Genomic DNA, 21,945 nt, shown 5'->3' on the forward strand with positions numbered 1-21,945 from the left:
AAGGGGTCACAAGTAGATCCGGCCTTGGGACAGCCTGCATGTTTTCCGAATGGTGTGAGTTTTTATGGGAAATCATTCTTTCTGTACTTGGGGTTATTTCTGTTTATGATAAAATGAAATAAATACATGGATATACATATTCAGAAATATATATATATAATACATATATACACATATGTATGGTACAAATGGACACTGGATATCTCTCTGTCTGTCTATCTATCTATCTATCTATCTATCTATCTATCTATCTATCATCTATCTATATCCAGAGCCTCCAGGGCTAGCTTCCTGATCATTTTCAACTTTTGTATATCAAGTGTCCCCCCACCACACACACTTTCCTGTTTATTAACTGACTTTGGTTTTGTGTTTCAGAGGTTCTGTACGTCTGCACTGTTTTTCCTGCCAATTGCATCAAATCCTTTTGATGGCAGTGAACAATGATTAAGAACAATGCATTCTCTTGTAGACAAAGGCTCTTGGGCCTCTATAGTGAGAAAACAATGAGCACTCCTTTTCCTAACATTTGGTAGAGGTGGCTGACCTTTTTCCTCCAAAATTCATGTCTGCCTAGAACCTCTGGAGAGGATTTGAAGAAGTCTTTAAAGACATACTTAGCTTAGGAATCTCAAGATGACTCCATCTTGAATAGGACAGGCCCCACATTCAGGGACTGGTAACTTTGTGAGAGAGAGGAGAGGGAGGTTTGCATGTCTAGAGACACATGAAGGAGAGGCCTCCACAGGACACAGCAGACTGAAGTGACGAGCCTCCAGATGCCGGAAGAGACTGAAAAAGGTGGCTGACCCTCTATAGCCACCGGAGAAAACATGGCACTTGATTTGAATTTCTGGATTCAAGATCTATGAGAAAAAAGTTCTGTTGTCTCAGACAACCAAATTTGTGGCTAATTTGTTTGGGCAGTCTTAGGAAACAAATCAAGAGCTGACTACCCTGAAAATGACCCAGTACATCTGCCACAAAGCCACAAAATTCCATGTGGTGAAGCCTCAAAGAAAGGTCACCAACAAAGCATCACACCCCTGGGCAGGAGAAGTGGCAACTGGGAGGGGTCTTGAACTTTGCAGAAGGAAATACAGATGTTAGCTCCAGGCTGGCTTTCTGTGTATTGACAAGCAAACAGATTTCCAACTAAAGTGGCAGGATGCATGTGCTGGAGGAGGCGTGTGTTGGATGATGCATGTGCCGGAGGATGCATATGCTGGGGGATGCATGTGCCGGAGGATGCGTGTGCTGGAGGAGGCATGTGCTGGAGGATGCATGTGCTGGAGGATGCATGTGCTGGAGGAGGCATGTTTGGGAGGAGGCGTGTGCTGGGGAGGAGGCATGTGCTGGAGGATGCGTGTGCTGGAGGATGTGTGTGCTGGAGGATGTGTGTGCTGGAGGAGGTGTGTGCTGGAGGAGGCGTGTGCTGGAGGATGTGTGTGCTGGAGGAGGCATGTGCTGGAGGAGGTGTGTGCTGGAGGAGGCGTGTGCTGGAGGAGGTATGTGCTGGAGGATGTGTGTGCTGGAGGAGGCGTGTGCTGGAGGAGGCGTGTGCTGAAGGATGTGTGTGCTGGAGGAGGCATGTGCTAGAGAATATGTGTGCTGAAGGATGCTCTGGTCTCTCAAGTTTAGGACCAATGGTGGTAGTGAGGGTGCAGGTAAAGGCGACGACTCTGTTCCATGCATGCATGGCCCAGGGGAGGACTCAGTAGGGTAACAGGTAAGAGCTGGCAAAGAACTCATTTGTATGAGTAACAGCACCAGTGACAAGAGTTAATATTTATCTAGAGCCTTCTGGGTGCTGAGCCAGTACTGACCAGAGTCTGGATGCCTGTTAACTGATTGGACTCTCCAGGCACCACCTGAGCAGGGCTGAAGGGCTTCGGCTCTGAATTTGCAGTGGTTTCTAGAGATGAGGGGAGAAGTAAATGGGTAAAGATGTGCCTGTCCCCGAGTCGTTGGTACTGTGGTGATGATAGCCGGGATGCTCCCAGGAAAACATGAAGAGCAGGTGGCAGTCACACCTTCTCCTCCTTTGTCAACTATGGAGTGTCTGTTTGCTGTGTGTCAGTGACTGCGTAGACAATCAGGAACGCGTCAGAGTCTGTGCCTGAAAGGGATGTCTGAGAGATGCAGACAAGCAACTCCCTGCACACTGTGTGAGGCAGGAAAGGAAGCAGAGGGTAAGGGAGAATGGAGTCAAGGCCTATAGTCCAGCTTGGAGTGCTGGGGCAGGTGAGCTGGCAAAGAAAGCTTCCTGGAGCCCAATATGCTTGAGAGGAATCTAAAAGATGAACTGAGTCCTGGCTCCCTAAGCCATCGTCTCATAACTCTGACAGGTCCTGTCACATCCACAGGCTTCCTGACCTGAATCTCTAGGGAAGAGGCCCAGAGGAGTATTTTCTGTAAGGTTTCCATGGGATTCAGTTCAGCTGAATGACAGCCTTGCTCTAGGAGCCACTGGGGAGGGAGGGGTAAAGAGACCACACACATAGCCAGGCTGCCCCATTCATTAATAAACATCAGCAAGGTTCCATTGAGTCCTTACCACCCACCCTGTCTTGTGCTATATACTATAGTACAAACACATACATCAAATATTCTCAGGGGGCCCACAGTTTATCCCAGTAGTTCCCAGCTCTAGATGGACATTGGATTCCTTGAATTGCTTTCCAAAACGAGGCTCCAGGATTCCTCACCCACACAAGTTCGACTGTAATCACTAGAACTCGTGCAGGGTGATCTTAAAGTACAGCCAGATTTGAGAGCCACTGGTTTAATAGAGATTGCAGACAAAGATCATTGACGGGCTAGCCAAGTGATAACAGAGGCATGGGGGGAAGGACATTTCTCACCTGGGGTTGGCTTCCTCTAGGAAGAGTCACATGATTTAAGTCTGTAAGGGTGGAGATGTGGTAGGGATGGGAGCTGGGCATGAGGTGAAGGGCAGGCAAATCCAAGTAGAGAGGACAAATGAGCAAGCACAGGGTAGAGAAGCAGCAAGACCTCATCCCTAAATAAAGATTATGGGGGTGCACATGGAGGTACCCACAGAGAGGAGAGCTTAGGAAGCTCACACACAAATCAAATGCTACACCTGCCCTTGCCTTGGTACACCGTGTAGAGTCCCTCATAGCTTTTAAAGAAAGGTAATTGAAAAATCATTTAGAAAGAATAGATTGAAGGGGGGAAAAGGCTTGAAACAAGGCAATCAGTTGATGCCCGAATGGGCTGGGCCAGAGCTCAGATGTGACTGGACAGGAAGGTTCTGTGATTAACAGACTGGGATAACAAGAGAGGAGGAAGAAAGGACTGTGGCCCGGATCCAGCCAGGTATCTGGCAGGTGGGAGCAGGAACTGAGACAGGCGATTAAGAACAGGAGCTGGTTTGGGTGGGAAAAGACAGGCTTATCTGCAGTCAGACTCAGCCTGAGTACCAACGAGGGCAGCAGTAGGAGGTGTCCAGCTGGCTGCCGGAGATGCCAGTCCACAAGCAGGACTGGAGATATTAATTAGAAAGCTGTCAGCATATGGGTGTTATAATCACATCCAAGAGCAGAGGACATTACTGAGAGAGGCAGTGTAATGAGAGGCTGATGAAGGCTGCATCTCTGGGGAGCTTTTAAGCAACAGCAGAGGGAGGATGAACCCCTAAGGGAGAAAGTGGTAACCTCCCAAGGGAGAGAAGATATCTAAGAGTGTGGAACCCAAGAGCTTGGGGACCAGAGAATCTCCAGGGAAAAATTCTGTAGGTTAAGAAAGGTTTTTTAAAACTTTATTTGTTATTCATTTATTTATTTATTTTTGTGTGTACGCACTTGAATGTGTGTGGGTGCACACAGAGATGGGAAAAGGTTGTTGGATCCCCCAGAGCTATTATTACAGGTGTTTGTGGGATGCCCAACTTGTAACACAGGAGCTGAGATCTAAACTCCAGCCCTCATGGATGCACCATCTCTCCAGCCCCAGGTTGAGGATGTTTAAATGTCCAGGAGATTATGTAGTCAAGAGGCCTGTCCAGGATGACTTTGACAAAGGTGGACTTGACATTGGGATGTGCCTGGAGAAGTAAGTGGGTGGCAACAGGAAAATCCTGACCCCACAAAAACTCCAGAGTCTTAAAAAAGGGAATTTGGGAGCTGGAAGTAACAAGGGATGCAAGGAAAAAGGGTGCTCACATATGCATGTGGTGGTGGTGGGGGAGATAGAGGAGAGATGGTTTGTATGTGTCTGAGGACACATCAGAGGACAACTTCAGGTATCACTTACTAGACAGCATCTACCTTTTCTGTGAGGCTTTGTTTCTCACCGACCTGGAACTCAACAAGTAAGCTAGGCTGACTGGCCAGCAAGCCCTAGAGATCTGCCAGTCTCTTCTCCGGCACTGGGAAGATTATATAAGGACGTGCTGCCATACACAGCTTCCTTTAGTGGGTCCTGTGATCGCAAGGCATGATTTACTAATGGAGCCATCCTCCCAACTCAATAGAAAACACACTAGCTTTGCTTCCTCCACCTAAGATTTTCACCTGGACATTTCCGCGTCTCATCTCATTCCCTTCCTTCTCCTGCTCTCATTTGGTTAGTGCTAGTCTCTCGGAGGGATCTCAGGCAGACAGTAACTTTCACTAAGTTTTGCTGTAGTAGGGAAGACTGGCAGCTCTGAGGCTTCATGGGGCAGAGAGAAGGGGGCAGAGCATGAGCAGGACTCTGGCCCTACAGGAGCCTTAAGAGTATGCTGTTCACTGGAGAGAAGACATTTTTAGCATCTAGGGATACCCATGGCGGGGCTCATCATCCTGAGTGGGATACTAAGTTCTAACGCCCACAGCATCATATGAATCTAGAAGCACAGAGCTTCCTCTTCCTACCAGGCATTCAATAGGGAGTCTGACCAACCTCTCCTGAGGGCTTTGACTCCTCCCCACTGCTGGGGGGGGGGTGTGATGAAATTCAAATCACTTTTCCTTCTTGTGGTGGTGGACCAGGTGTGTAGCCAGTTAGTATAGTGCTTGCCTAGCATACATGAGGCCCTGGATTCCATCTGGGAAGAGAGCTTGCCTAAAGCTGCCACTCGAGGTTCCTTCTGCTTTTTAAATGATTCAGCCGCTGCAGCATGGGGTTGGTGGAAGAACAGGGGACAGGGCTTTCCCTGTCAGAGAGAAGGGAGATCTGAAGATCTGCCAAGGGGAAAGCCCGGGCTTGGGAGCAAGGAGAGAGGCCATGCCGTCAGCCTTGTCACACAGAAGGCAGCACGAGCCAAGAGCCCAGGCAGCCGAGCAGGCAGGTTTGGAGTGTCGCAGCTGGCATCTGTTAGCTTCTCCCAACTCAGCATTTGAAAGTCATTTCCACATGTCACACGCCAAGGCAAACAAATCGAGAAGACAAGTATTGCTGCTTCTCGGCAACAATCTTAACACAAGTGACTGGAAGGGCAGAGGAGAGAGGCAGGCAAGGGCAGGGCTCTATGGAGGTCAGAAATCTCCATGTATTTTTCTTCTCCGATGGAGGATCCCTGTGGGAATGTATCTCATTTGCATCCATATGGCTCAAGAAGTCCCACAGATGCGTAGATTTTCCTTATTCTGCTTGGTGGAGAGGCTTGAATCCAGTCTATACAGAGATTCAAGTGTCCCTTGTGATTCCACAGTAATTACTGCTGTATTAATATATTCCTAATCCTGAACCATGAGACACCAGGGAAGCTGGGAGTAGGAAGGAAATTTAGACCCATCTGATCCAACTTTGTTTATATATTTTGAGGTAAGATCTCACATAGCCCAGGCTAGCCTCAAACTCACTATGTAGCCAAGGATGACCTTGAACTTTATGATTCTTCTGAGTATTGGGGTCTCAGGCCTGAGCTACCATCCCTAGTTTTATGCAGTACTGGGGACTGAGCCCAGGGCATCATGCATGCTTGGCCAGCACTGTACCAACCTGAGCTACATCCTGCTTTCTAACTTATTTAAAACAAAGCCACTGAAGTTCTGAGAGAACACAGCCCCCTCCAAGCATGCTGATGGAGGTGGGGAAGAAATGGCTTGGAGACGGTTGCCAGCGTCTTCCCTATGTAGGAAGCATAGGGTTAACAGTCTGACAGGGCCAATGAGACTCTGCATGCCCCTGGGAAGAAAATTTGGGTCTAGTGTTGTGTTTCATAATGTTTTTCTCACCAGTCTTGAAATCCAGACCCAACCTGGCTCCCTACCTCCTGGGGTATGTTCCATGCCATGTAGACATGGCTTTTGAATTCATCCATCCAGACTTCGGCGACCCTGAGGGCGTTTCTGCGGACATGGGCAGTGAGGTCCTCTGTGTAGGGCTTGTGGGCTCGCTCGATGTGGGCAATTCTCGAGCAGGGCAGGACTTCCACACTCCCACCACACTGCCACACCTGTGGAGACAAGGGTGTGCCCATCAGTTCCTCTGCAAGGCAAGCTTCAGGCCATCATTTGACACGAGCTCAGAGAAACACAGCTCTCTCCACCTTCTCTCCCAACACTGCCGTGAGGGAATGAGCTGAGTCTGATTTCTCCTTCCGCAGTAGGAATATTAAGAAATTAATTCACAGCTTGGTTCTTATTGCCATGAGTTTATTTGAGGAGAATTAATGTACCATTTCCTTCCATCCACGAGCCCCACGTGGCCAGAGAGACCAGACATTTGAGATCAGAGAGAAGCTGTCCTTTTCTTATTGCTGGGCTAGCACTCCACCCTACCCCACGATGGTATCGGTACCACTACCTAACAGGAAGGGACTACTGGGGACTCCCAGCTCAGAAGTCCATCTTCAAATGGAGCTTCAAAGATCTGGACAAAGGTCAATGACAGCTACTGAGAAAGAGCCAGGTGCTTTGACTTCTGTCCCCTCTCCCATGGGCTCCTGAGGGGGAAGCACTCCACACTTTTGGTGACAGTGGGAGTTATTTGCTCAGTATTCCCACTTGACAGTGTGGCAGGGAACCTTCCTGTGTTTGACACTTGTCCAGCAGTAAGTGCTGGTCCAGGATCTGGCAAGATTTAGGTTTATATAATTGGCTGTGTTGATAGGAAGTCCCCTTCCCCCTCCGGTCAGTGTTACAAGATCTCCATAGCCATGGTTACAGGGAGGAAATTTAATCATTTGTCCCTTAGTATACTATTCAGGGTCAATAAAAGGAGACAAGAATTCCTACTGAGTGACAGCTGTGTTCCGGGCCTGGGGTATACACTGGGGGCAGGGTGGGGCTGAGGCATAGGCAGTTAAAGACACTGCTGTTGCCTGAGGGTTTGCACCCAGTCTGCCTCAGTCTAGCTCTGAGCTCTGCTTCATCCTGGCTGTGTGACTCTGAGCAGTCACCCTGTGTCACTTGTGCCTATGTTTCTGTCTCCTCTGGGATCATGAGGTACTGGGGAGGATTAAACTGATCACACACAATGCACTGGTATGTTACAAGACCTTGGTCAAACCTGTTCATAACCATACAAATTATATGGAGAATCCTCAGAGCAGCCTGTGAGGTCACTGCTGTCATCTTCAATTCCAGGTGAGAAACAGCTGGAAAAGGCTGATTATCCAAAAGCACACAGCTGGCATTTACAACACAAAGATCTGCCTGCCTCCCAAAGCTGAGGCAGAGCTGGTGTTACTCACGGGTGACCATGTTTTAAGAGCAGTTGGCATCTCCAGGACTTGACTCTGAGGGTCAGGAGAGGGAACCTGACAGTCTCTGGGCTGTGCCCCTTCCTGCTAGGACTCACCTATCCTAGAGACAGTGCCATTTTGAGGGCACTCTGCCCTTATAACCCATGAATCCTGTGACTGCATTATTGACAACACACAGTGCCAGGGTAAGTTTTTTCCTGCGGCTGGAATGAAGCTACTACTCAACGTATTTCAACAATGTGAAACAAGATGCTGATCACTGTTGTGCTCTGTCGGGAGTCCTGCTTCTTGGAGTCAACTTGCCATTTGCCCTTAAGAGCCTGTGTGCCTGGCATGGTAACCAGAGCCAGATTGGTGGCACCACTCACCCTATCTCCACCTTAAATGGTGCTCCCCAGCACAGTGGATAGGATGAGCACACTGAGTAAGTCTTCATCCTATACTCAGTTCTTTCATCAGCTAGACTTCAGCACACACAATGAGGTTTTCCACTCCACTCAGCTTCCTAAACTCAGTGTCCAGGGACAGGTTCAAAGTCACTTCCCCACCCTCTGCTTTGTGGTCCCATCTCCTCTCCTCCCACCAACTGCTTGTTTAATCATCTCTCTTCTTTCAAAATGCTCTTTATGCCCTCATCAAATTTTCCTTCTGACGTGTACTTCTAAGTGGTTCCCAGAGTAGATCATGGCTTCCCAGAAAAAGGCAGGACAGTGGCGTGCTAGGAGCCAAACATCACGTTTAACAGCACAGCTTTGGTGTCTGTGAGAATGGGATTCCAAATTTGACCTCTGCTCAAAACTGCTGTGTAACTTGGCAGGTTGCATGCCCTCCTGAAGCCCCATTCCATCCAGCAAGGGAGTGTGATGTAGCGTGGGAGGTGTGCAGCCCTGCGCCTGCTGTATCATGGAAACCACGTGGAAGGTGATGGAGGAAGGGAAGGAATCAGGCACGAGGGCAGGGCATCTCAGCTAGTGTTCGTCCTGCCATGGTACCACAGGAATGGTGCCTCTTGGCTAAACTCTGGCCTAATCAAGTCACATGGTAGTTCCTTGGACTCTTGGTCTGTGCCTTTGTTTTATATTCATTATTAAGATTGCTGTCATTTGACTTTTTCTGCAATTCACTTTTGATGAGTAAATTGGCTGCTGAGGTCAGGTGACCACACCAGCAGAGAAGGGTGCAAGACTTGCTCCTCAGAGACTGGAAGCCCTGGCTTACTCAGGAGACCCACAGTCTCTTCCGTTCTGTTGAGCCTGTCTATGGAGGGATAACACTCGCCTTAGGGGTGGCCTGCGAGCTCTTGGTAGCATCTGCTCTTTGGAGTAGAAGGTGTATATCTGGCCTTATAACATTAACTTTTGGACCCTGCCAATGACACTGAAGTCAACCAGAAAAGGCTTGTGCTTATCTATTCCTGGGTGACAAATGGCTCTGCTGACCCAAGAGAACCTCTGAAGTCTTATTCACCAGTGACCTTAGAGTTCCTCTCTGGGATGCTCAGCAATGTTAGGAAAAGAAATCACTGGTATTGGAGCTGTCAGATGTCAGGAAGCTTTCATGGGGGTTGGGGGCAGGCAGAGGATGAGGAAATGGGAGAGCTGTCCTTGGCACAGGAAATACCTAATGCCCAATGGCAAGTCACAAGTCAGTTAGAGGATATGCACAGAAAAAATTGGTTCATAGAAGCAGGGCCACTGGAGAAAAGGTGAGTTTCAGGGGTGGGGATCCATGAGGAGAGGGTAGGAGAGGTGTGTACCAAGGGAGTGGTGGAGAGGAAAAAAGACCAAGAGGTCACAGGCAAACAAGAGTCACATTAAGGTGAGGGTGTGCAATAAGTCTACAGATACTGGGGACATCAGGCAACATGTCAACCCCAGGCTGGGTCCCTTCTTCTCTGTTGGCCATTGAGAAAAATGATCCTAGACCACACCAAGCCCCTTCCAGCCTCTGCCTTCACAGCCCTGCTAACCCATCTGCCTAGAATAATTGCTGGCCAACTTGATATTTCTTTGACCCACCATTACTAGGTTAGACCATCTTGGGATACCCTTAGTGTCCACATCCCTAAATAAAACATTCATATTTTGGTGTATGTACTTATTCTTTAAATATTTGTCTTAAAGAATTGGACTGTAACCACTAAAAAAGCAAGGATATGTCTGTGTGTTTTCCCCTGTATATGCCAGACCTGCTTCTTGGTATCTATTCAACAACTGTTATGTGAATAAGTAAATTTGAGGGTCCTGGGCTTTCACTGACTACAGGGACACAGTTTTAACTAGCTCATCTGGATGCTCAAATAAAGACCATAAACATAAAATGTGGCCAGATTTTATTGAACACAGTGACTCCCTTCAAACCCAGGTGGTTTTTCAGCAGACGGTTGACTTTCAAGTGCAAACTACTGCCACCAAAGAGACTTACTTTGACTACAGAGCTTAAATTAACACTGTGAAACCTGGGAAGCCATCACATGCACATAGATGATAGCGACAGCTCTCTCCTGTGGAACTGGGTACTCCGGACAGAGGCTCCAAACCTCAGAGATGCTTGGCTATGCCTCCGGAGGAGCTGCCGGTCCTGATCTCCAGATGTGACCAAGAGCCCATGGCAGAGTGTGAACAACAGCTTCACAGGAAAGAGCCCTACCTGCCAGCCCTTCCTGGAAAACCCTGATCTTGTTACCAGTTCTGAAAAGGCTTCAGTGTAGGGCTGCAAAGAAGCACAGGTTTCTAGAGGCTGGTGGGAAAGGGCACAGATCCTGACCCTGCCGCATATAAGCCACTGAGTTCTACTTGTCTATGCTTGCCAGTTGCTCTTTTACTGGGAATAATGGTTACCTGGGGGATTTAAGGGAAATTCAATATGAATACTGCTCCCTAGCAAAGCCAACACTGCTGAGGGGTCTCAGGAAGAGTTTGGTCTCTTTCTCTCTCGGAGACAAAAGTTACTGGTGCAAAGGGTGAGGTCCGTGCCACTTCCATAATCAACATTCCTGTGCTAATCGTTGCTTTACCAAGCTATCAAATGGGGTTGACAAACTCCGTGACTCTTTAGATCCCTTCCACTCTTACTTTGAGAAGTCTCATACCTCAAATGACGACTGGGTCTTGAGACACAACTCACAGAGTCATAGCCTGAGTCACAGTTGGGAGACACCGAGGCGGGACAACAAGATGGCTTCATGTGCTTTTATGTTAAATCCATTTGATTTAATGTCATCTGTTGAGAAGGATTCTCTCTCTCCCTCTCCCCCTTCCTCCCCCCTCTCTCTCTTTCTGTCTTTCTTTCTCGTGTGTGTGTGTGTGTGTGTGTGTGTGTGTGTGTGTAGGCACATGTGTCTGTTTTGTTTGTGTCTCTTTGTGGGTGTAAGCATGTATATAGGAATATGCATGTGTGTACATCTGTGTATGTAGGTGTGTGTGTGTGCACACGAGGGCCTGTGTGCCTGTGTATATGTACAGGTGCATGCATGTGTGTGTGTCTATGTGTGGGATCATGTGTTTATATGAATGTGCACAGATGTCAGAAATCAACCAAGGTACTGTTCCTCAGGCACTGTCTGCCTTGTTTTATGACATACAGTCTATCACTGAGACTTTGGGCTCACGACAAGCACATGCCACCACACATTCTTTAAGCCTGGGTTCTGGAGATTAAACTCAGCACTTTATTGACTGAGCTATTATATCAGCCCCGGCCTACTGAGGGTCATGAGGCTCTCTCCACAGAAAGAACAATGTATTAGTTGACACAATGTATTAGTTGTACTAACCATGGGTAAGGTAGATTAGTGAGCAGTGATATCCCCAGCCTTGCACCTCATAACCACGGCCCCTTCTGTTGGTGTCTCCTTGTGACACTAATGAGTTCTTGTTTCTTGGAACAACGTTGCTCCAGTTCTCCTAGCCGATAAAACTTCTTTCCCTACTCTCCAACCATCCAAAACCGGCCTGGCTCCATTCCTCCAAACTCTTTGAACATAAGAGTAATGTCACTCACGTGGTCCTGATTTCTTGGCTGAAGTGGCTAATCTTTTCATGTGCAGCTGTCTCACTAGTTTGGCCGTGAAAATCTGAGACAGCAGTGGAAAGCCCAAACTGGGAAGGACGGGAAATGGATGATAAAATTAATGCAGTCATGGCTAAGGCCTGAGAAGGATATGGGAGGATCAGAAACTCAACTTGAGACTGGCGTAGGGGTCAGAGATGCACGTAAGCAGAAATATGGACAAGACAGACATGGCCCTCTCTTTCGGGGTGTCCTCCAACTTTGTTCCTCAGGTATCTTGTTGTGGAATATTAGGTTAGCTATGTAAAAATGTGTCACATTTGTTTACAGAGTATTTGTTTAATTATGCAAAGATGTGTTGCATTTGTTTACCTTGCCTGCCTAAGGTATCTGACTGGTCTAATAAAAAGCTGAATGGCCAATAGTTAGGAAGGAGGTATAGGCAGGACGTCTGGGCAGAGAGAATAAGCAGAGGAATCTATGCTCGACAGAGAATGAGGAAGAAAGCAAAAGAGATGACCGTGAGACGCCAGGGCCAGCCGGGCAAGTGTGGAGGAAGCAGGAAAGTAGGACATACAGAATAAAAGAAAGGTAAGAAGCCCCAGGGTAAAATGTAGATGGACAGAAACAGGTTAAATGAGGTTATACGAGCTAGTGGGATGTAGGAAGTTAAGACCTACCAGGCCAAGAGGAGCCACCTGGAGTCTGCCTGCGGCTGTCAGGGATTCTGTTATTGCTTAGCCAATGAGGGGTGACATGCAATGTCAGCAGATTGGAATCCCTGGGTGCTGAGAGGGTATATAAGGCTTTCCCCATTGCCGAACAAATGAATCTGCTGTATCTCTTTCACCAGACTCCCAGAGTCTATGTCATCGATGTCATGCCTTCTCCCCCTCTCCCCCAAGGAAGACATTAGGGCCCAGCAATGATGGGATGAGCCTAAGCTAAGGGCAAGCATTCATAATTAATAATAAGTCTCTGTGTCTTTGTTTGGGAGCTGGTTGGTGCCAAAGAAAATGCCAACTACAGTATTTCACTAACCTTACCCAGTCACAGCCCTGCATGGGGAAAAAAATAAGGAAATAGAGGCTAGATCTGAGCAAGGCTAAAGATCAGTAAGCCAAGATCGGGAGCATGAGGCAGAGCAGAGGAGTCTAGATAAAGACAGCATAAGGGCAGAGATGGCCTCTGTCCAAAAGTCTACAGAATTTGAAAATCTTCAGTTTCTAGACAGAAATCACTCTCCCTAACCAGACTCCCAGGATCCCTTAGAGTACACTTCTAGTCCCTGAAAACACCATCACCCGCTCTACAGCAGTTACACTACCTTCTCTCAGTTCCCGAGGTAGACCATGGCCATGGACCCCTGACCTCACCTTCTTCCCTGAGTATATAACACAACTCTGGACTTCTCATCTACCTCCCCTGGACACCCTAATGTTGGTTAAATGGCCTTTCCATGAACATTCCTTATACTTCCTCTTAGGCAGAGATAACTCTGAGGACACAGAGAGAAATAGAGATGGGGAGGAGGGAGAGAAAGAGGAAGAGCGAGAAGCAGAGAGGAGACTGGTCCTGTGTACAGTTTAAATGTGCACTATATCAACATGGGCATACCTCCTGTCTTCAGAAACAATGCTTCCTTGGCAATCTCTTAGAAAATTATCCAAAGGGTGGGGCAGTTGTGGCGCACGCCTTTAATCCCAGCACTTGGGAGGCAGAGGCAGGCGGATCTCTGTGAGTTCAAGACCAGCCTGGTCTACAAGAGCTAGTTCCAGGACAGGTTCCAAAGCTACAGAGAAACCCCGTCTCGAAAAACCAAAAAAAAAAGAAAGAAAATTATCCAAAGGTAACCCAGTATCCTGAAGTTGGGCAATCATTTTCTTACCATTAATTTAACCTACACATTGCTGTTTTTGGACACTATATAAACAGAACCACTGCATGTGCCCTTTCCTTCTTAGTTCGCTTATTTTCCTCACCCCAGCATTCCGTTCTATAAATACACACTGATTTATTTATGCATTCTCCTCCTGTTGGTTGGCAGCCTTGTTTCCAGTGTTGTGGATTGTTCCTGGGAACACTCTTGTACACATCTCCCGGGGCTCGAGTGGGCATCACTCTGCGCAGTCTCCAGTACAAGTGAGGTACATAGTCAACTTGCCCGTGGGAAGGAGGGGGCTGTTTCAAATGATGGCTTTTGATCTCTCTCCCACCAGCATAAATGAGACACAGGTTGTTTCACGTTCTTATCAACTTTTTCATTTAAGGGTTTATTTTTTAAGTGTGTGTGCGCATGCGTGCACACGCATGCGTGCATGCATGAGTGTAGATGCTTTGCCTGTGGAGGTCATAAGAGGGCATTGGGTCCCCAGGGGCTGGAGTTGCAGGTGGCAGATGGTTGTAAGACACCTGACACGGGTACTGGGAAACAAACCTCAGTTCTCTGCACGGGTATTTAGTGCTCTTAACTACTGAGCTTCTATCCGGCCCCCTTGTCACCTCTGGACATCAGTGACATGGGTAGAAATTCTCTCCACAGTTTTCATTCGCAGTCTCTCCTGACTGTTAGTGAGATGGTAGGTTTGTTTTGTTTTCCTTTCTTGTTACTAACCTACAGTGGCCAACTCGAGGAGAAGACTCACCTCTGCCTTACTCCCAGGCCCATGCAGAGCCAGGCATGTGGGAGACAATTAATAGTTTCTCTGTTCATGAAGGATCAAAGTTGGGCTTCGTTCCTTTTTACTCTGTGAGCTTCATTGGCACTGCCCTAGGTTTCCGAGGACATATATTTAGTTTAAAGCAGAGGGGAGCTGTTGTGGGAATTTACTCAACCCTTAGGGTATGGTCCGAGAAGCTATGTGGGGACTGATAAGCTGGAAGAAGGAGCAAGCCCACTCTCTTGCTCTGGCTCTTGTTTGGTGTAAGAGGAGACCCAGAGCAGCAGAAAGACAGCCCCAGATCAGCAGCAGCCTCAGCCTTTCTCTGTATTTTGTGAGTTTGTCCCCTTTCATCGTGACCCTTAATACAGTGGTTTTATTTACCTCTGTGTGCTCCTGCATTAGGGAGCAGTTATAAGACCTGGCCACGGTCTCCCACCAGCTCTCACAGAACACTCCCTGGGGTCCCAGTTTCTCTAGCTGCTTTCCAGCAACAAGTATTCCCAAAGAGTCACCTGCTCCTTGGAAACATGGTGCAGACTCTCGGTTGGTGTCCCTGAATGGTCTGAATGTTTGGATCAGTCCCAACGGACACTCGGGCAGGTTCTCATCACAAAGGACTGCTTCAGAATCGTCAGAAAGCAGGAAAGCCAAGGAGAGATGAGCTAGACCAAAACGTCTGAGAGCTGTTTTGCAGGGGTCTGGCTGTGCAGAAACATCTGCCTACCTGCAGGGAAACCCAGAAGCTAGTTTGGGACATCTGAAGAGGCACAGTTTCAGCAAACTGGCCAGGCATGTGCAGAGGCCCCCACTCCCCACACTCCTGAGCTCCCAGTGCTCTGACCAATCTTATTAGGCTGTGGAGGCCCAGGACATGAATTCCTCTAGGGCTTCTTTTCCTGTGCATGGTTATGAAGATTTCAAGGCAGCTCTCCTGAGTCTGGGTAAAGCAATGCTTACCCCTGGCTGCCTCACGTCTCCTATTTGAAAGGGGAGATGACAGACCTGAACATATTGTGGGGTGAGGGTGTTCCCAAGGGTACGGCAGAGGCACTTGTTTCTCAAGGGCATCTGTTGCTCCCTTGGAGGGACTATGAGCAGCTCACACCAACAACTTGAGAGAAGAAATGCCCACTGCTGCTTCCTGGGCCAGGCTGGAGAGTATCCAAGTTGTTGAGAATTGTCATGATGCATTCTTCTATCAGCCAACCTATTCATTGGATATTTAAGCTAGAGAGACCTTCAAGTTCAAAGACAGTGAACCCCTAAAAGAAACAACGAGAACCCCTAAGTCACCATCTGAATGAAGGCTACCCATCGAGTCTCCCATCTCTCAGGGAGCTGTGGTATGAGCAGACAGTGAACCTCTGGGGGCATCTTTGAGGTTGGACTCTGATGTTGTAATCTGTGACTTTTTTCCTGTCTATAAAGAGAGGGATGGCCCCATGGTACAGGAACTCAATTCTGACTTTGTAGAAGGATTAGAAGGATTAGAAGCAAGTAGACATCCCAATTCAAGGTGATGAGACCGCTCAGAGGCTGAAAACACAGACAGTAAGATCTAGTATCTGAGGCTCTCAAGGAGAATATCAGGACCCCTGCAAAAGAGGCTACTGACTGGAGTCTGGAACAGGGTTAGAAACAAAGCAGAAAACCAGAGGAAAAACCAGCAGGGAGAAAGGAGAGAAGGCTGTGGCTTGGAGATCACACAGCCATACATTACCCAGAAAGCTATTGAGAGTAGCCATGCGGCAATCATGTTAACGACAGAGTGAGCTAGCTGCACGGTTGCAGCCCTTGGCCAGGAGATACAGATGTTAGCTGGGGCTGACCCTCAGAGCATCCGGCTACAAGATCCTGGGAAAGGACTTGATTAGTTAAGATATTTCCACAGAGCAAAGCTCTAGTAGAAACCTTAAGAGCAGAGAGAGACCATTAGCCAAAGGCCAAGCTGTCCCTAACCACATGTGCTAGCTACTCTAGTCACATCTTTGCTTTGAACCAAAATCTCTGGCCTCATTATCATCCCTGGTGCTAAGTTTGAATGTCCCAAAGTCAAGGACCAACCTCTACACAGTTAAATAAAACCTTACCCTCCTTGGTAAGAAGAATCACTTCTTCCACCTAACGGGGCCCATTTATTTACTTTTTGTATTTGGGTTAAGGCCCTTTCAGTAGCTGTGAGCTACTTTCCTCTGTGATCTGCTTTCTCCATCCATCCAGCTGCTATGCAGAACAGACCCATGGACTGTGTTTAATTTCTACTTTGCTATATGAAGATGAGCTCCTTACTCATTTAAAGCATTTCCTTTTTTATGTCTCTAATCAGTGTCTGTTTTTTTCCTCTCTCTGAGGCTTAATCTAATCAGAAGCAAATCCCACACATATGAATGGTTCATTAGCCTGTCCCAATCACATTCAAACTGGCTGTCCATAACAGATACCCCTCCTCCCCAAACAATGACATTGCCTCAAAGGATGTCTCTGAGTCAATGCCAAGACAATTGCCATGGTAAGCCTGCAGGAGCCTTTCTGAAACCAGAGCAACCAGGAGCACAGGAGGGAAGCGTGCACTCTGTTACTCCTCAGATGGGCACAGTCTGATGACAGATGGTTTTGGTGTCACTAAGACGGGGCAGGTAGAAGTCAGACCCTGGAATCGGGCATCTGGTCCAGGTACTCCCCACCAGGTTTGTCCCAGTGGGGCTCCCCAGTTTATTATTAAGATGGTAGAGATGGGGGCTGGAGAGATGGCTCAGTGGTTAAGCACACTGACTGCTTTTCCAAAGGTCCTGAGTTCAATTTCCAGCACCCATATGGTGGCTCACAACCATCTGTAATGAGATTTGGTGCCCTCTTCTGGCCTTCAGGCAAAACACTGTATACATAATAAATAAATCTAAAAAAAAAAAAGATGGTAGAGATGGGAACAGGTGAGATGGCTTAGCCATTAGGAGCATTGGTTGTTCCTGCAGCGGATCTGAGTTCAGTTCCCAGTACCCAGAGCAGGCAGCTCACAACCATCTGCAACTCCAGTTTTAGGGAACAGGAAACCCTCTTGTGGCCTCTGAGGGCATCCACATGCACTTGGTACACTAGCAGTCACAAACACATACATATGAATAAAATGTTTTTTTTTTTTAAAAAAAAGATTGTGGAAATGAAGTCCAGGGACTCATTTTTTTTTCTACCCAGAATGCAATTTGTTATAAGAAGCTTATCTGTCATGTGCTTAGAATTCAGATAACAAAAGCTGGTATTATGGGCTGAATGTAGACTTCCCCCTACAGACTCAACTATTTGAATGTTGTATTCCTATTTGGGGAGACCTGGCTGGAGAGAGGGTCTTTGCAGTATGTCATCCTCAGCCCCTTCCTGGTAAGTTCCTCCTGTTTGCTAATCAGCCATGATGCTGGACTGCAAGTCCCCTGAAACCACAAGCCACCATTCTTACCTTGGGTTGTTTGGTGATGCATTTTGCCACAGCAGTGCAAAAACTAACTATACAGCTGTGTGCCAGGATGACTTTGAAAGGCCTTTGTCCTTAATACATATCCAAATGAATTGTCAACTTGGGCACCTTCACAAATGCCCTTGCCAAAAAGCCCCTAGGCGACATGACATTAGTAACAGACTTTACAGGAGGAATCAGCATTGCAGAAGAGCTTATTTGAAGGGGAATGCACCAGCCATTCCCATCACTTCCCAGGTGAACACACTGAAGTTCAAGGTCACATCACACTTCAGAAGCAGAGTAGGAAATGGGCCGGAAGCATGCTTCTTGGAAGACATGACATCATCATGGTTCTGAGCAGAGGCTCAAGGTCAAACATTTTGGTGCAAAATCACCTAATTCCCGTTTGCCGAACTTGTGCCTGGAGGTAATTCATCTCGCCTTCTCGGTTTCCTTGTATGGAGAATCGCGACAAAAACAACCAATTCCAAGAGCAGCTGTGGGGATTCAGTGGCTAACTGTAGAAGTTTACGCCACCATCTAGCACGGGCTTAGCACCCCTAAGTATTTTCATGCTTACCAGCACTGTAAGACCCTCAGCTAGGAGGCTCACTTATGCTGGGTGCTGTCCAAGGCAGGAGACTGTAGCCCTCCACAGCAGAGACTGATATACCCAGCTGCTGCCTCCACCCCATCTCACATACCACTCAGACATCTCAAGTTCATCTGGTCCAAGCCAGACTTCTTGATTTCCTTCTCTTCCTCCCCATCTGCCCTTCACCTTCCTTCATCCATATACCAGCCCATGCTTGAAACCCATAATTTGCCAGAATCGTCATTTCCTCTTCTTCCACACCCAATATGTCAGCAAATACAGTCAGTCCTTCCACTGAGTCCAGGCTTCTGGGTCCTCTCTCCTCATCACTGGTACACTATGAGAGGGACAGTAAGGAGGTGACTAGGTGAAATGATGTCATGAGAGGATCCTTGATCCACAAGGTGTCCTTATCAGTGGAAAGGACACCAGAAACTGTCTCTCTGCCAGGGAAGACAAGGTGAGGGGATGGTTGTTTAGAAGCCAGAAAGGGACCCCTGACCGGGTCTGGTCCTCGTGCACCCTGGTCTAGACGCTCAGCTCCAGCATACCAAGAAAGGAAATGTGTGCAACCACAGCCACTTAGTGCAGCTCTGCAGGCTTTGTTGGGGGGCTTGAGCTGGCAAGCACAGTAAACTTGTAATTTATAATTAATTACACAGATGTGGCTTGATCCTTAAAAAAGCATCTGTCTTATCACATCATGCCACTTTCCCTAAGAAGAAAGCGTGTTTTTCTTTTATTCTTCTCTCATGCATTACATCCCAAGGGCAGTTTCCCTTCCCTTCACTCCTCCTAGTCTTTCCCTAACTCCCTTCTTCCTCAGATCCACGTTTCCATCTCCTTAAAAAAAATGGCAGGCTTCCCAGGGATAGCCACCAAACATGGAATAACAAGTTACAATAAGATTAGGCACGAACCCTCATATTAAGGCTGGACAAGGCAACCCAATAGAAGGAAAAGAGGCCAAGAGCAGGCAAAAGAGTCAAACACAACCCCGCTCCCACTGTTAGGAATCTCGTAAGAACACCAAGCTACACGACCATAACATATATGCAGAGAACCTAGCTCAGACTCATACAGACTCCCTGTTTGGTGAGAAGAAAAGATCTTGTCTAGGGAAGTCATGACAGTATCTTCATTGCAATAATGATGAAGATGAGGAAGAGGAAGGGAGAAGAGCCCCAATTCCTGCAGTGTGGCATTGTTCCTTGCACCAAGCCTGGGGCATTAGAACTATAATCAAACGGTTCCTAAGAAGCATCCTTCCAGACACTGAAACAACCCAGCAGGCCAGCCCAGCTAAAGAAATGACAGGAAAGGGCTGGTCAGATGCTCAGTGGGCAAAGGGGGTTGCCACTAAGCCTAACAATGTGAGTTCACTCCCTGGAATTCACGGGTAGACGGAGTTGCCCTCTAACTTCTTTAAGTGTCCCCAACATGTGTACAAGTGCGAGTGCACACGTTTGTGTGTGTGTGTGTGTGTGTGTGTGTGTGCACGCAAATGTAATTTTAAGGTTTTGTTCTGTCTGTTTTGTTTGCAAGAAAAGAAGAAAAAGGCAAGGAACACCCTTTTGTTAAAGTCCCAGAGACTTTAACAGAATTGCTGGCTCCTGTTTTTTCGTTTCTGTTTTATTTATCTTTTTGATTTTTTTAATTCTTTTGCTTTTGTCTTGACTTTTCTCCCAAATTGGGAAATTCAGTGTTGACACTTTTCCTATCTAATCCGCAGACTATGAAGGAATTCTAGGGATTGCCCCAATAATGGTTTTTATGAATCTTTCCTCTCTTGACCTTAGATTATTCAGAAAGTAAACTTTCCTTCGAGTTGACTCCCAGAATCCTTTGTCAGCTTCCATCCCGCCCATGTGTCTCATCATCCCACTTCTCACCACTGCCTCGCTGAACAGCACGAGGAACAAAGCCTTGGTGTGAAGACCCCTCCCAGCCCAGTCCTCCGAGGGAGGGTGCCTACCTTCTGCTCCCCACCGTTTTGAGCTAATTGCTTCATTATGTGCTTTTTTAAGTTGCTTTGTTCTTTAGGGATTAATTTTGCACTTATCTTCACTAACCGTAAAACTTTTACAACGTACTGAGGAGCTGTGTCTGCTCGGCTGCTGCTTGGCGATTGCAGAAGCACGCTCTTGTGTGGCTGAGGTGTAGGAAACAACACACTGTCTGGGAAAGGGGAAGCAATACTGTGGATTCAGATACTTGCTTGGAGCCATGGGGAAGGGCGGAAAATTGTTTCTAGGTTGGCACCAATATTCCCTTGTACGTGGCAGTTCAGACAAGGGGGTACGCACCAATCTAGAGAAATGGGCCTAACTGACTTCTGGTAACTCGTATCTTAGAGGCCCTGGGGATTTGATATTCCATGGATTCTAGAAGGTCATGGCTCATGGCAACATTCCAATAGAGTAGACCATCCAGAAGGGAACGGGCAAACCAGAAGCTCTCTCTAGTCAAGTCCAAGCTCTCCGGAAGCTCTGATACTTGGCCTTGTCTATCACTGGGCCCTCGACCACCAGCCGTCAAGGAATCACCCCACCTCTCTCTCTGGTCAAATGGTACCCACAAATTGCCCGCTTCCTATCCTCTCTATTTCTGTCATCGCCCCTCCACACCAACTGCCCACACCAAGTCCTTCTTATGGGGCATGCAATGTCCTCTGCTCTCTTGCATTCTGGGAGTGCAGGGAGGTAATTTAGAGTCTTTGAGATCAGGCCAAACTGCCATCACAGTCAGGTGCACCACTTCTCTGAGAGACTTGGACGAGAGAGCCAAATTTCTGAGTCTCAGTGATGTCACCTGCAAAATGAGGCTAAGAATTCTGTTCTCTCCTGGTTTTTGTCGTAAGTTAGTTATTGTGACAGTCAATACTGGTTGTCAACTTGACGGGATCTAGATCACCTCAGATCACCTCTGGGTACTTATGAGGGATTATCAAGATTAGGTTAGCCTCCAGTCATGCTGGTGAGGGATTATCTTAAACTAAAAAGAATGAGGAGAGTCCCCTAAATGTAGGTGCCATACCTGTGGTCTGGGGTCCTGGACTGGATAAAAATGGAGCTGAGAACTAGGGCTCATTGTTTTCTGCTTCTTAAAATTAGTTTTAGTTTATATGTGTGTTTTGTACACATGTATGTATGTGTATCATCTGCATGCCTGGTGCCTATGGTGTCTATGGTGCCCATGGAGGTTGGAAGAGGTGGTTGGATCTCCTGAAACTGGAGTCAGGAATGGTCATGAGCTGCCATGTGGGTGCTGGGAGCTGAATCCAGGTTTTCTGCAAGAGCAGTTAGTGTGCTAACCCTCAGCACCATCTCCCCAGGCCCCACTCTCTAATAAATTGTGGATGCAATGTGCCAGATGCCCCAAGTTACTGCTCTCATGATTTCCCTACTACGACAGAGTCTATGCTGAGGTTGTGACCAAGGACCTCATGTATGTTTGTCTACACTGAGGCTGTGACCGAAGACCTCCTGTATGTTTGCTTCTTTTTTGGCTCTTCTGTCACAGAGAGAAGACAAGTAACAGAGTCAATGACAGACAGTACAAAGTACAG

At 47.5% G+C, this 21,945-nt stretch overlaps 1 protein-coding gene across 1 annotated transcript in view; it reads right to left on the reverse strand.

Moving 5' to 3' along the window:
• Galnt18 (polypeptide N-acetylgalactosaminyltransferase 18) overlaps positions 1-21,945 on the reverse strand; it is a 307,844-nt gene that overhangs the window by 42,769 nt on the left and 243,130 nt on the right. The window contains exon 7 of the mRNA XM_038343410.1: positions 6,221-6,406. Within this exon, the coding sequence (XP_038199338.1) occupies positions 6,221-6,406 (186 nt within the window). The remainder of the gene's footprint in view (positions 1-6,220; positions 6,407-21,945) is intronic.

This window comes from Arvicola amphibius, chromosome 1 (assembly GCF_903992535.2).
Source record: "Arvicola amphibius chromosome 1, mArvAmp1.2, whole genome shotgun sequence".
NCBI classification, from domain to species: Eukaryota; Metazoa; Chordata; class Mammalia; order Rodentia; family Cricetidae; genus Arvicola; species Arvicola amphibius.